Here is a 14,566-nt window from a genome sequence, read left to right on the forward strand (position 1 = left end):
AATTTAGATAAACTGGACATTGGGCATTTATTTTATCCTCGGCATCTATATTAAATCCTTATATTACAGATGGAGACGTCTGAACAAAATACAGAACTTCAATGACCCTGTGGAAAACTACACTAATATAGAACAAAGGAATTTGTCATTCTATTACTTCTCTGGTCACATTCCGATATGGATTTATTAAAAAGTACAGATAACATCGGTATAAACAGGACTCAGCTATTAGCAACAAGATTCATTTTACGTTTTTTATGCACACAAGTTTAGAAATCTGATTATTCAGACTGGAACACATGTCAAACCATTCTGATGCATGGAGTAAATTACAAATCAGTTAAGCTATAATTGCTGATAAAACTAAAACATTACTTTAGACAGAGGTTACTTGATATTATCATGGTGTATAATGTGGGTTTCTTCATAATTTCTATTTTAATTGCAAGGAAAAAAATCTTAGTGTTTGAGCCCCTCCTTTAAATATTTTCTAATTTTAACAGTGGGGCAGGTGATTCTATATAAGGAGAAATGGTTATGTCAAACTTTCTCTTAATCAGCAACACAGGAAACCACAACTAAGACTTTAAGAATCGAATTAATTTAACTAATATAGAAGGTATCCATAATGTGGGAGCTACGGTTCTGTGGATTTTATTCGTGCTGTTTTTGCAGAATTTTTTGCTACTCTATTATTTGTTTTGTTTGGTTTAGGTTCAGCACTTAGCTGGCCAGGGGTAAATCCTAGTGACCTTCAGATTGCTCTGGCATTTGGGCTTGGCATTGCCACTTTAGTTCAGACAATTGGTCACATAAGCGGCGCTCACATTAATCCGGCTGTCACTTTAGCATTTCTGGTTGGGTCACACATTTCTTTCTTACGAGCAACGTTTTTACATAGGTGCTCAACTGTTAGGAGCAGTATCTGGAGCAGCTTTATTGCAAGAGGTTACACCTTTCCATGCCAGAGGAAATTTATCAATAAATGGGGTGAGAATTTAATATATATGTTTATTCATTGCTTGTTTTATTACTCTTAATATGCTGTTGATTTATGATAATAGCATATTGTTAGATGGTTGTAGATATGATGTTTTAAAGGGACAGTTTACTTGAAAATGGTTTATTGTTTTAAAAAGATAGATAATCTCTTTAATACCATTCACCAGTTTTGCATAACGAACACGTTTATAAAAATACACGTTTTACCTTTTTGATTACCTTGTATCTAAGCCTCTGCAGACTGCTCCCTTATCTCAGTTCTTTTGACAGACATGCATTTTAGACAATCAGTGCTGACTCATAAATACCTCCACAGGAGTGAGCATAATGTTATTTATATGGCACACATGAACTAGCACTGTATAGCTGTGGAAAAACTGTCAAAATGCACTGAGATAAGAGGCTGCCTTCAAGGGCTTAGAAATTAGCATGAGCCTACCTAGGTTTAGCTTTCCACAAATACCAAGAGATCAAAGCAAAATTTGATTATAAAAGTAGATTGGAAAGTTGTTTAAAATTGCATGCCCTATCTGAAGAAGGAAAGTTTCATTTTGACTACACTGTCCCTTTAAGATATAGACATATCACATTCAGTTTTGTTTTAGGTCTGCCATCTGCTTGATAATAATAATAAACAAATGGATACATTTAAAAAAATATATTAATATATATTTTTTAACCATGATTTTATTTAAATTTTGTTAGGGACACCATATTATTTTTTTTCCCACTTAATCTAATAAAGAGTCAACACTAACACATAGAGGCCTATTTAACAAATGTCTTGCGGACCTGATCCGACAGTGCAGATCAGGTCCGCAAGACATTGTTGAATGCGGAGAGCTCTTGTGAGCTGCTGGTGCAACGCCGCCCCCCTACAGACTCGCAGCGAATCGGCCGCCAGCAGGGGGTGTCAATCAATCCGATCATGCTCGATCTGGTTGAATTGTGGCTATTCCTGTCCGGCTGCTCAGAGCAGGCGGCAGGGTTATGGAGCAGCGGTCTTTGTGAAGCGGTATTTGCGGTCTTTCTGAAGACTCGCCAGAAAACACGGGCCGTCAAGCTCCATTCAGAGCTTGATAGATAGGCCCCCATACACTATTTTTGCATAACAAAATGTTATGTCAATTTAAATGAAATGTAGCAGGAAATATTGTATGCCTACAGTAGTTATTAAATTATAATTAAATTAACACCCACAAATATATTGGTGGTCAAGGACATGCTAAAGTTGTATTAGCATAGGAATATTCATTTTAAAAAGCACTTTGTTTAAAGGGATATTAAACACCAAAAATGTTATTGTTAAAAAAGATAGATAATCCCTTTATTTACCATTCCCCAGTTTTGCATAACCAACACTGTTATATTAATAAACTTTTTACCTCTGTAATTACCTTCGGCTAGATTATGAGTTTTGGGTTAAAGGCAATGCGGTGCTAACTAGCAGTTTATGCTCACCACTCACTTGCAGACAGCGCTGGTATTACGGGTTTTTACAAACCTGTCGTTAACCCGCAAAAAAAGTGAGCGTAGAGCAAAATTTTGCTCAACATCTCACCTCAATACCAGCGCTGCTTACGTTAGCGGTGAGCTGGCTAAACGTGCTCGTGCACGATTTCCCCATAGAAATCAATGTAGGAGAGCCGGCTGGAAAAAAACCTAACACCTGCAAAAAAGCAGCGTTTAGCTCCTAATGCAGCCCCATTGATTACTATGGGGAAAATACATTTATGTCTACACCTAACACCCTAACATGAACCCCGAGTCTAAATACCCCTAATCTTACACTTATGAACCCCTAATCTGCCACCCCCGACATCGCCAACACCTGCATTATATTATTAACCCCTAATCTGCCGCTCCGGACACCGCCGCCACATACATTATATGTATAAACCCCTACTCTGCTGCCCCCAACATCGCCGCCACCTACATTATAGTTAATAACCCCTAATCTGCCGCCCCCAACGTCGCCGACACTATATTAAAGTTATTAAGCCCTAAACCTAACCCTAACCCTAACAACCCCTAACTTAAATAAAATGTAAAAAAATCTAAATAAATATTCCTATCATTTAATAAATTATTCCTATTTAAAACTAAATACTTACCTATAAAATAAACCCTAAGCTAGCTACAATATAACTAATAGTTACATTGTATCTAGCTTAGGGTTTATTTTTATTTTACAGGCAAGTTTGTATTTATATTAACTAGGTAGAATAGTTACTAAATAGTTATTAACTATTTAATAACTACCTAGTTAAAATAAATACAAAAGTACCTGTAAAATAAAACCTAACCTAAAGCTACACTAACACCTAACACTATTCTATAATTAAATAAATTAACTAAATTAAATACAATTAAATTAAATTATCTAAAGTACAAAAACAAACAAACACTAAATTACAGAAAATAATAAACAAATTACAAGAATTTTTAAAACTAATTACACCTAATCTAATCCCCCTAAAAAAATAAAAAAGCCCCCCCCCAAAAAATAAAAAAGCCCTACCCTACACTAAATTACAAATAGCCCTTAAAAGGGCCTTTTGCGGAGCATTGCCGCAAAGTAATTAGCTCTTTTACCTGTAAAAAAAAAAGTACAAATCACCCCCCAACATTAAAACCCACCACCCACACAACCAACCCTATTCTAAAACCCACCCATTCCCCCCCTTAAAAAACCTAACACTAACCCCTTGAAGATCACCTTACCGGGAGACCGTCTTCAACCAACCTGGCCGAAGTCCCTCAACGAAGCCGGGAGAAGTCTTCATCCAAGCCGGACGAAGTGGTCCTCCAGACAGGCAGAAGTCTTCATCCAGACAGCATCTTCTATCTTCATCCATCCGGCGTGGAGCGGGTCCATCTTCAAGACATCCGACACGGAGCATCCTCTTCATCTGACGGCTCTTCGGGAATGAAGGTTCCTTTAAATTACATCATCCAAGACTGGAACAGCCAATAGAATGGCAGCTCAATCCTATTGGCTGATTGGATCGGCCAATAGGATTGAACTTCAATCCTATTGGCTGATTGCATCAGCCAATAGGATTTTTTTCTACCTTAATTCCGATTGGCTGATAGAATTCTATCAGCCAGTTGGAACTGAAGGGATGCCCATCTTGGATGACGTCCTTTAAAGGAACCTTCATTCCAGGGGCTATTTGTAATTTAGTGTAGGGTAGGGCTTTTTTATTTTGGGGGCTTTTTATTTTTTTAGGGGGATTAGATTCTTGTAATGTGTGTATTATTTTCTGTAATTTAGTGTTTGTTTTTTTGTACTTTAGATAATTTTATTTAATTTAGGGAATTAATTTAATTATAGTGTAGTGTTAGGTGTAATTGTAACTTAGGTTAGGTTTCATTTTACAGGTACTTTTGTATTTATTTTAGCTAGGTAGTTATTAAATAGTTAATAACTATTTAATAACTATTCTACCTAGTTAAAATATATACAAACTTGCCTGTAAAATAAAAATAAACCCTAAGCTAGCTACTATGTAATTATTAGTTATATTGTAGCTATCTTAGGGTTTATTTTATAGGTAAGTATTTAATTTTAAATATCAATAATGTAGTTAATGATAGTTATTTTATTTAGATTTATTTAAATTATATTTAAATTGGGGGGTTAGGGTTAGTGTTAGATTAGATTTAGGGGTTAATAACTTTAATATAGTGGACGTTGGGGGCGGCAGATAAGGGGTTAATAAATGTAGGTAGGTGTTGGCGATGTTAGGGACGACAGATTAGGGGTTGATAATATTTAACTAGTGTTTGCGAGGCGGGAGTGCAGCGGTTTAGGGGTTAATATATTTATTATAGTGGCGGCGATGTCTGGTTCGGCAGATTAGGGGTTAAAATTTTTATTTTAGTGTTTGCGATGTTAATAGGTAGTTAATGGGTGTTAGTGTACTTTTTAGCACTTTAGTTAAGAGTTTTATGCTACGGCGTTGTAGTGTAAAACTCTTAACTACTGACTTTTAAATGCGGTACCAGTCTTGACAGGAGAGGGTCTACCGCTCACATCTTGGTCAGACTCGTAATACCGGCGCTATGCAAGTCCCAATTGAAAATATAGGATACGCAATTGACGTAAGTGGATTTGCGGTATTTCCGAGTCTGGCCAAAAAAGTGAGCGGTACACCCTGTACCTGCAAGACTCGTAATACCAGCGGGCGTTAAAAAGCAGCGTTGGGACCGGCCAACGCTGCTTTTTAAGCCTAACGCAAGACTCGTAATCTAGCCGCTTGTATCTAAACTTCTGCAGACTCCTTATCTCAGATCTTTTGATAGACTTGCATTTCAGGCAATTAGTGCTGACTCTTAAATAACTCCATGTGCGTGAGCACAATCACCTAGACTATGAGTTTTGAGCGCTATAGAGAAATTAACGAATGCAAGAAAAGTTACGTTATTTAATTTCCTATAGTGCTGCTATTACTAGTTTTCAATCAAATGCCTTTTGCATGCGATATGGTAGCGTTGAGATCCATACCGCACACATTCAGAGCACTGCTGAGATGTGCTCATGCATGATTTCCTCATAGACATCAATGGGGGAGAGCTGGCAAAAAAAAACTAACACCTGCGATCGCGGAAACAGAAGTTCCTTAACTCAGCCCCATTGATGTCTATGGGGAAATAAAAATACTGTTTAAACCTAACACCCTAACATAGATCCCAAGTCTAAAACACCCCTAATCTGCTGCCCCCCAACATTGCTGACGCCTGCCTACAGTTATTAACCCCTAATCTGCCCGCTCCCGATATCAACACTGCCTAGATCACTAGATCAAATTATTAACCCCTAATCTGCCGCTCCCGATATCGCCGCCACTATACTACATTTATTAACCCCTAAACCGCCAGCCCTTCGCAACAAGCTAAATTAAACTATATTAACCCCTAAACCTAACCCATAACGTAACCCTAACCCTAACGTAACCCTAAACCTAACCCTAACACGCCCTAACTTTAACATAATAAAAATATAGCTAAATTAAATTTACAATTATTAACTAAATAAACCTATTAAACCCCTAAACCGCCAGACCCCTACATCGCAACAAGTTAATGAAACAATATTAACCCCTAAACCTAACCCTAAACCTAACCCTAAGCCTCCCTAACTTTAACATAATTAAATTAGATCTAAATTAACTTTACAATTATTAACTAAATAATACCTATTTAAAACTAAATACATACTTACCTGTAAAATAAAACCTAAGCTAGCTAAAATATAACTAATAGTTATATTGTATCTACTGCAGCTTAGGTTTTATTTTTATTTCACAGGTAAGTTTGTATTTATTTTAACTAGGTAGACTACTTAGTAATAGTTATTAACTATTTACTAACTACCTAGTTAAAATAAATACAAACTTACCTGTGAAATAAAACCTAACTTGCCTTACACTAAAACCTACCATTACAAAAAAAAAATTATCCAAAAAAAATAAAGATTAATCATATTCTAATACCCTTAAAAAAATACCCAACCCCACCTTTTGTAGGGCCCTGAGATAAACATCTCTTTTGCTCCAAAAATAATACAAACACCCCCCTAACACTATACAACCCCCCAAACTACCAGCGGCCCTTAAACAGGCCTTTTGGGGGTGGCCCTTAAAAGGGGACTTTTGTAGGGCATTGCCCTGAGATAAACAGCTCTTTTGCTCCAAAAAAGAATACAAATACCCCCTAACACTATACAAACAAGGGCCCATAAAAGGACCTTTTGTAGGGCATTGTCCTAAGTTAAACAGCTCTTTTGCTAAAAAAACACCCCCTAAAAATATACATTACACAAAATAACAAACAAATTATCAAAAATAAAAAAATATTTCTATTCTAATATCCATAAGAAAAAATACCCCAAAATAAAAAACCTAAATCTAGAATAAAATACCAATGGCCCTTAAAAATGGCCTTTTGTAGGGCATTGTCCCTAAAGATATCAGCTCTTTTATTGAAAAAAAAAATACAAAGACCCACCATCCAGACGGCATCTTCTATTTTGATCCCGGAGGCGCGGAGCGGGTCCATCCTGAAGACATCTGGCACGGAGCATCCTCTTTATACGGTCACCGCCGTACACTGGATCTTCAATGCAAGGGACGCGATTCAAGATGGCGTCCCTTGCATTCCTATTGGCTGAAAAAATTGAATCAGCCAATAGGAAGTAGGGCTGCTAAAATCCTATTGGCTATTCAAATCAGCCAATAGGATTTAAGCAGCTCTTGCATTGAAGATTCAGTGTATGGCGGCGACCGTATCAAGAGGATGCTCCACATCTTCAGGATGGACCCGCTCCGCGCCGGCTGGATGAAGATCGAAGAGGCCGTCTGGATAAGGACTTTGCCGGCTGGATGAAGATAGAAGAGGCCGTCTGGATGAAGACATATTGCCGCATGGATGATGACTTTGCTGGCTGGATGAAGATCCTTCAAGCGGGACTTCAACAACTGTAAGTGGATTGTTGGGGGTTAGTGTTAGGTTTTTTTAAGTTTTTTTTTTGGAGGGGGTTAGTTTAGAGTAGTGGGCAGTAAAAGAGCAAAATGCCCTTTTAAGGGCAATGCCCATCACAAATGCCCTTTTCAGGGCAATGGTTAGCTTAGGTTATTTTAGATAGTTTTTTTATTTGGGGGGGTTGGTTGGGTGGTGGGGTTTACTGTTGTGGGGGTGTTTGTATATTTTTTAAAGGTAAGAGAGCTAATATCTTTGGAGAAATGCCCCACAAAAGGCCCTTTTAAGGGCCAATGGTAGTTTATTGTACTCTAGGTTTTTTTTATTTTGGGGGGGCTTTTTTATTTTGATAGGGCTATTAGATTAGGTGTAATTCTTTTTTATTTTGATAATTTGTTATTTTTTTCGTAATTTAGTGTTTTTTTGTAATTTACAAACAGCTAGATTACGAGTTTTGTGTTAGGAGCTATGCGGTGCTAACGAGCAGTTTTCTCTCACCGCTCACTTACCTGCAGCGCTGGTATAACAGGTTTTTACAAACCCGGCGTTAAAAGGCAAGAAGTGAGCGTTGAGCAAAATTGGGCTCCTTACCACACTCCAATACCCTGCTTAAGTCAGCGGTGAGCTGGTCGTACGTGCTTGTGCACGATTTCCCCATAGGAATCAACGGGGAGAGCCGGCTGAGAAAAAGTCTAACACCTGCAAAAAAGCAGCGTAAAACTCAGTAATGCAGCCCCATTGATTCCTATGGGGAAAAACAATTTATGTCTTACACCTAACACCATAACATGAACCCCAAGTCTAAACACCCCCAATCTTACACTTATTAACCCCTAATCTGCCGCCCCCGACATTGCCTACACCTACATTATACTTATTAACCCCTAATCTGCCACTCCGGACACTGCCGCAACCTACATTATATGTATTGACCCCTAATCTGCTGCCCCAACATCGCCAACACCTACATTATATTTATTAACCCCTAATCTCCCGCCCCAACGTCGCCGCCACTATAATAAACATATTAACTCCTAAACCGCCACACTCCCGCCTCGCAAACATTAGTTTAATATTATTGACCCCTAATCTGCCATATCTAACATCGCCGCAACCTACCTACATTTATTAACCCCTAATCTGCCGCCCCCAACGTCGCTGTCACTATACTAAATGCATTAACCCCTAAACCTAAGTCTAAACCTAACCCTAACACCCCCTAACTTAAATATAATTACAATAAATCTAAATAAAAAATAATATTATTACCTAAATAATTCCTATTTAAAACTAAATACTTACCTATAATAGTTACATTGTAGTTAGCTTAGGGTTTATTTTTATTTTACAGGCAAGTTTGTTTTTATTTTAACTAGGTAGAATAGATATTAAATAGTTATTAACTATTTAATAACTACCTAGCTAAAATAAATACAAAAGTGCCTGTAAAATAAAACCTAAACTAAGTTACAATAATACCTAACACTGCACTATAATTAAATAAATTTACTAAATTAAAAACAATTAAATAAATTAAATTAAATTAGCTAAAGTACAAAAAAAGCAAAACACTAAATTACAGAAAATAATAAACAAATTACAAGATATTTAAACTAATTACACCTAATCTAATAGCCCTATCAAAATAAAAAAAGCCCCCCCAAAATAAAAAAACCCTAGCCTAAACTAAACTATCAATAGCCCTTAAAAGGGCCTTTTGCGGGGCATTGCCCCAAAGTAATCAGCTCTTTTACCTGTAAAAAAAAAAATACAAACACCCCCTAACAGTAAAACCCACCACCCACACAACCAACCCCCCAAATAAAATACTAACTAAAAAAAACCTTAGCTCCCCATTGCCCTGAAAGGGCATTTGGATGGGCATTGCCCTTAAAAGGGCAGTTAGCTCTTTTGCGGCCCAAACCCCTAATCGAAAAATAAAACCCACCCAATACACCCCTTAAAAAAACCTAACACTAACCCCCCTGAAGATCGACTTACAGTTCTGAAGACCGGACATCCATCCTCAAGGAAGTGGTAGAAGTCTTCATCCAACCGGGCCGAAGTCCTCAATGAAGCCGGGAGAAGTCTTCATTCAAGCAGGGCAAAGTGGTCCTCCAGACCTGCTGAAGTCTTCATCCAGACGACATCTTCTATCTTTGGGGGTGGCAGATTAGGGGTTAATAAAAATAATGTAGGTGTCAGCGATGTTGGGGGCAACAGATTAGGGGTTTATAAGTATAATGTAGGCGGCGGTGATGTCCAGAGCGGCAGATTAGGGGTTAATAAGTATAATGTAGGTGGCGGTGATGTTAGGGATGGCAGATTAGAGGTTAATAATATTTAACTAGTGTTTGCGAGGTGGGAGTGCGGTGGTTTAGGGGTTAATATGTTTATTATAGTGGTGGCGATGTCTGGAGCGGCAGATTAGGGGTTAAAAATTAAATTTTAGTGTTTGCGATGCGGGAGGGCCTCGGTTTAGGGGTTAATAGGTAGTTTATGGGTGTTAGTGTACTTTTTAGCACTTTAATTATGAGTTTTATGTTACGGAGTTGTACCATAAAACTCTTAACTACTGACTTTAAAATGTGTTAGAGAACTTGGAGGTAGAGTGTGTACCGCTCACTTTTTGACCTCCCAGAACAGACTCGTAATACCAGCGCAATGGAAGTCCCATAGAAAAAAGGCTTTACGAAGTTTACGTAAGTCGTTTTGCGGTAAGGCCAAAGAAGTGTGCGGTGCTCCTAAACCTGCAAGACTCGTAATAGCAGCGGTAGTGAAAAAGCAGTGTTAGGACCTTAGTACAACTCCTAATCTAGCCGAAAGTTTTTATTTCTTGTAATTAGATACTTTTTGTCATTTTTAGAGTAGTGTTAGGATTTTTTATTGGTAGTTTAGTTTTATTTAATTGGTAGTTAATTAAATTTTAGTTTAATAATTATAATAGTTTAATTTTAGCTTAAAATTAATTTTTTAAATTTGACAGGTAAATTTTAATTTAATTTAAGCTAGTGAAATTTTAATATAAAGTTAGGGGGTCGTTAGTTTTAAGGGTTACTAGTTTAAATTAGTTTATTTTGTTGTGGGGGGCTTGCGGTTTAGGGTTTAATAGGTTTATTATAGCGGGGGGGGTGAGCGGACGGCAGATTAGGGGTTAATAATATTTAAATAGTGTTTGTGGTGAGGCTCTCCCCTTATCACTACCCAGCCATACCAAGAAAAGACCTGAAAACATGGAAAAAGAGCAATTTCTCATGGTATGGGCGTCTCTCAGCTCTAAAAATGAATATCTTACCCAGAATCTTGTATCTCTTTAGAGCATTACCCATAAAAATACCATCCCCAGATATCCAAAAATTACAAGCAGACCTAACTTTCTTTCTCAGAGAAGACAGGAGACCGAGAATTGCATCCTAAATATTAGCTCAACACCATCAATTGGGAGGGATGGGTCTACCGAATTTACTAGATTACTACCAAGCAGCCAGATTAGCACAGACCTCCCTCATTAGTAAACAGACACAGAATATCTTGTGGACAAAAATAGAGAAGGATCTGGCAGGTGTTAGCAAGGCTGATGACATCCTATGGGACCTGAGAGGGGACAAAACTCCTGACCCAAACAGATCTCCCATCACAACAGATAGGATGACACTATGGAAAACACTCACTAAAACACTAACCCTGATCCCTGCCAAAACTTGGGTTAAACCACTTAAACACCTTCTGCATCAAGAAAATCCATGGTCAGTTAGATAAGTGGGCAAACAAAGGACTTTACAGGGTAGCTGATTTCATGATAGCGGGACACCTGATCACATTAAATCAATTGCAGGAGAAATTAATACCACTCAAACTACACTGGTTTGTTTACTTGCAAATTTCCACTGCTCTCAATAGTTATGTCACTCATGAAGGGAAAGACCGATACACAACGCTAGAACTTTTTTTGTAGATCCGATAGCAGAGATAAGCACACTATAACTAAATTGTACCTTACACTTCAAGAAAATAAATACAAATCTAAATCATCCACTATCACAAAATGGGAAATAGACACAGGCACTACAGTCCCGAAGGATGAATGGGATCAAATTATGTTTGACGCATGCAAAGGTTTAGTAAGTACAGATCTTAGGGAAAACTGCATAAAGACCTCTTTTAGGTGGTACTTAACCCCCATAAAAATGTCACACTTCTCCCCCACTAACTCAAAGAATTGCTACAGGGGCTGTGAAGAACTGGGCTCATATAGTCATATGTGGTGGGATTGTGTCAAAGTAAAAGATATATGGAATCAACTAAACAATATGCTAAGCACGTTACTTGACAAACCTATTTCCCTTGATATCTTTCAAGCGTTACTGAACCATGGTCTCCCTCAATTTAACACTCCCATTAATAAATTTATTAAGATAAGCTGCACAGGCTCTAGAACTTGCATAGCAAGACACTGGAAGATAGGAGTCCCCACCTGGCAGGAAATTATGGACAAAATTTAAATATATATATATATATTATGTCAGAAGAAATTGCATGGCTCCATGGCACCAAGGACCAATTTCACAAGATATGGTTTTACTGGATCATGCATGGTAAGGGATGAGAGGGTAAACAATTGCTGACACTTAACAGAAGTTCCTCATGATGCACTTGGATAAGCTCAGACACACAGGATAAGATACACCCAACAACAACTCACACCATTTGACTTGTAAGTAGATTTCTATTAGCTTCAAAACTAGCAGATCTTGACTATGTCCAGCAGACAACCCCCACATCGCAAACCCTATAATAAATTTTTTTTAACCCCTAATTTGCTGACTGGACATCACCGCCACCTACATTATAGCTATGAACCCCTAATCTGCTGCCCCTAACATCGCCGACACCTATATTATATTTATTACCCCCTAATCTGCCCCCCCTCCAACGTCGCCACCACCTACCTACACTTATTAACCCCTAATGTGCCGACCGGACATCGCCACCACCATAATAAATGTATTAACCCCTAAACCGCCACACTCCCGCCTCGCAAACACTATAATAAATTTTATTAACCCCTAATCTGCCCCCCCCTAACATCGCCGCCACCTACCTACAATTATTAACCCCTAATCTGCCGCCCCCAACGTCGCTGCTACTATAATAAAGTTATTAACCCTTAAACCTAAGTCTAACCCTTACCCTAACACCCCCCTAACTTAAATATAATTTAAATTAAACTAACTAAATTTAATAACATTAAATAAATTATTCCTATTTAAAACTAAATACTTACCTATAAAATAAACCCTAATATAGCTACAATATAACTAATAGTTACATTGTAGCTATTTTAGGATTTATATTTATTTTACAGGCAACTTTGTATTAATTTTAACTAGGTACAATAGCTATTAAATAGTTATTAACTATTTAATAGCTACCTAGTTAAAATAATTACAAAATTAGAAAGTTCCACTAGTGTGGCGCTTACCGTTCCTGCGAGGGTCCGGGGTCCTTTCACTGAGCAGCGTCACTTCAGCGTGTCTGAGAGGTAACAGTGTGTCACGTCCGTTCCGCTCCTCCGTGCAGACTGTGTAGGAAATCCGGAAGTAGGGAGCCCAGCCGACACGCCTCTGTCCAGGCGTGATGAAAGTACAAAGTGCAACAGGAAAAAACGGCTACAGGGCTACAAACCTACTCAATCCAATGAATAAAAGGGGGACAGCATAACAAAAGTTGTAAAAGTAAAAAGGCTTTATTGTGTAACACTTAAAAACAAGTAGAGCCGTAGCTCAAAACAGCATACACTGACAAAAGGGGTAACAGTGCAGCACAGCAGACATGTTTCGTGTGTCCTCAGCACACTTGTTCACTGCTATATGATTGCTGCCACTGTTACTCCTATTTAAAGGAACAACACACATTAATTAAAAACAAAAATTAACCCCTTATTGTCCTGTTGAATTAAGTATGTTAGGCTAAACTAATGACAGAATAACATTGGGTACAGAGAGGGAGTTCAAGCAGCTAGATTATAAACAAAAATAGTGTATTGTACAACAAATATTCAATAAAAATCTAAACTGGCTCAATTAAGAACAGCTTAAAAAGAATAAGTATGTATATACATTTGTATGTGTTCTCAACTCATGCTACTGCTGACTCATATTAGAGGTACCTTAAATAGATTTGAGGAAGGGGATACAGATATAGACAAATTCCTAATTGTGAGAGTGCAACATAACCTAATGTACCCATAGTCCCTAGTTGCTAAGCCCTAGATTTAATATGTTATATTTTGGTGAACAGTTATAATACACTATTATTGGCTATATGCACTATTAGTTTTTGAAAATGGTATAATTGTACAGGGTATCACCTTGGTATGACAAAAAAGGAAATGTAGTGCTTGGATTAGATAAAAAGATTGACATCGCTTTCTTTATTAATGCCATATGGATGTCTGGTGTTAAGTAGAAAAATCCATTGGGCTTCCTTATAGTCCAGCCTTTGGATTCTATCACCACCCCTTTTATGTGCTGGTACATGGTCAATTGCCTGTATGGACAAAAGGGCAGCATTGCCCGAGTGTTCAGATTTAAAGTGTCTGGCTACGGGAGTGAAGATATCTGGGTCTTCTATATCCCTAACATGTTCCTGGTCTCTGTCCCTAACAAGTCGTTTGGTTTTCCCGACATATTGTATATTACACCCCCTGCAGGTCAGCAGGTAAATCACATGATTGGATTTACAATTGAGGTTGAATCTAATATTATATGTGCGACTTGTTGATGTGGAGGTAAAATTTGCCCCTTCCACTACATGTCTGCAGGTTTTGCACCTTTGTGTCCTACATTTGAAAAAGCCAAACCTTTGTGGGAGCCAAGTACGTGTATTGGCACTTGCGAGATCGGAGGGTGCTATAATATTTCCAATAGTCTTACTTTTTCTTGCTACATATCTGCAACCCTCCGTAGCTATCTGTGCCAAATTTGTATCGGTGGCCAAAATTGGTAATGATTGTTTAATAATATCACAGATTTTGTGATATTCTAAACTGTACGGTGTACTGAACACAAGTTTGCCCTCT

At 37.9% G+C, this 14,566-nt stretch overlaps 1 protein-coding gene across 1 annotated transcript in view; it reads left to right on the top strand.

Annotated features, from left to right (window-relative positions):
* The first annotated feature begins 628 nt into the window (after window positions 1-628).
* LOC128652068 (aquaporin-2-like) overlaps window positions 629-14,566 on the top strand; it is a 35,689-nt gene continuing 21,751 nt past the window's right edge. Inside the window, 3 exon segments of the mRNA XM_053705018.1 lie at window positions 629-643; window positions 645-890; window positions 892-990. Coding sequence (XP_053560993.1) covers window positions 629-643; window positions 645-890; window positions 892-990 — 360 coding nt within the window.

This window comes from Bombina bombina, chromosome 3 (assembly GCF_027579735.1).
Source record: "Bombina bombina isolate aBomBom1 chromosome 3, aBomBom1.pri, whole genome shotgun sequence".
Classification (NCBI taxonomy): domain Eukaryota; kingdom Metazoa; phylum Chordata; class Amphibia; order Anura; family Bombinatoridae; genus Bombina; species Bombina bombina.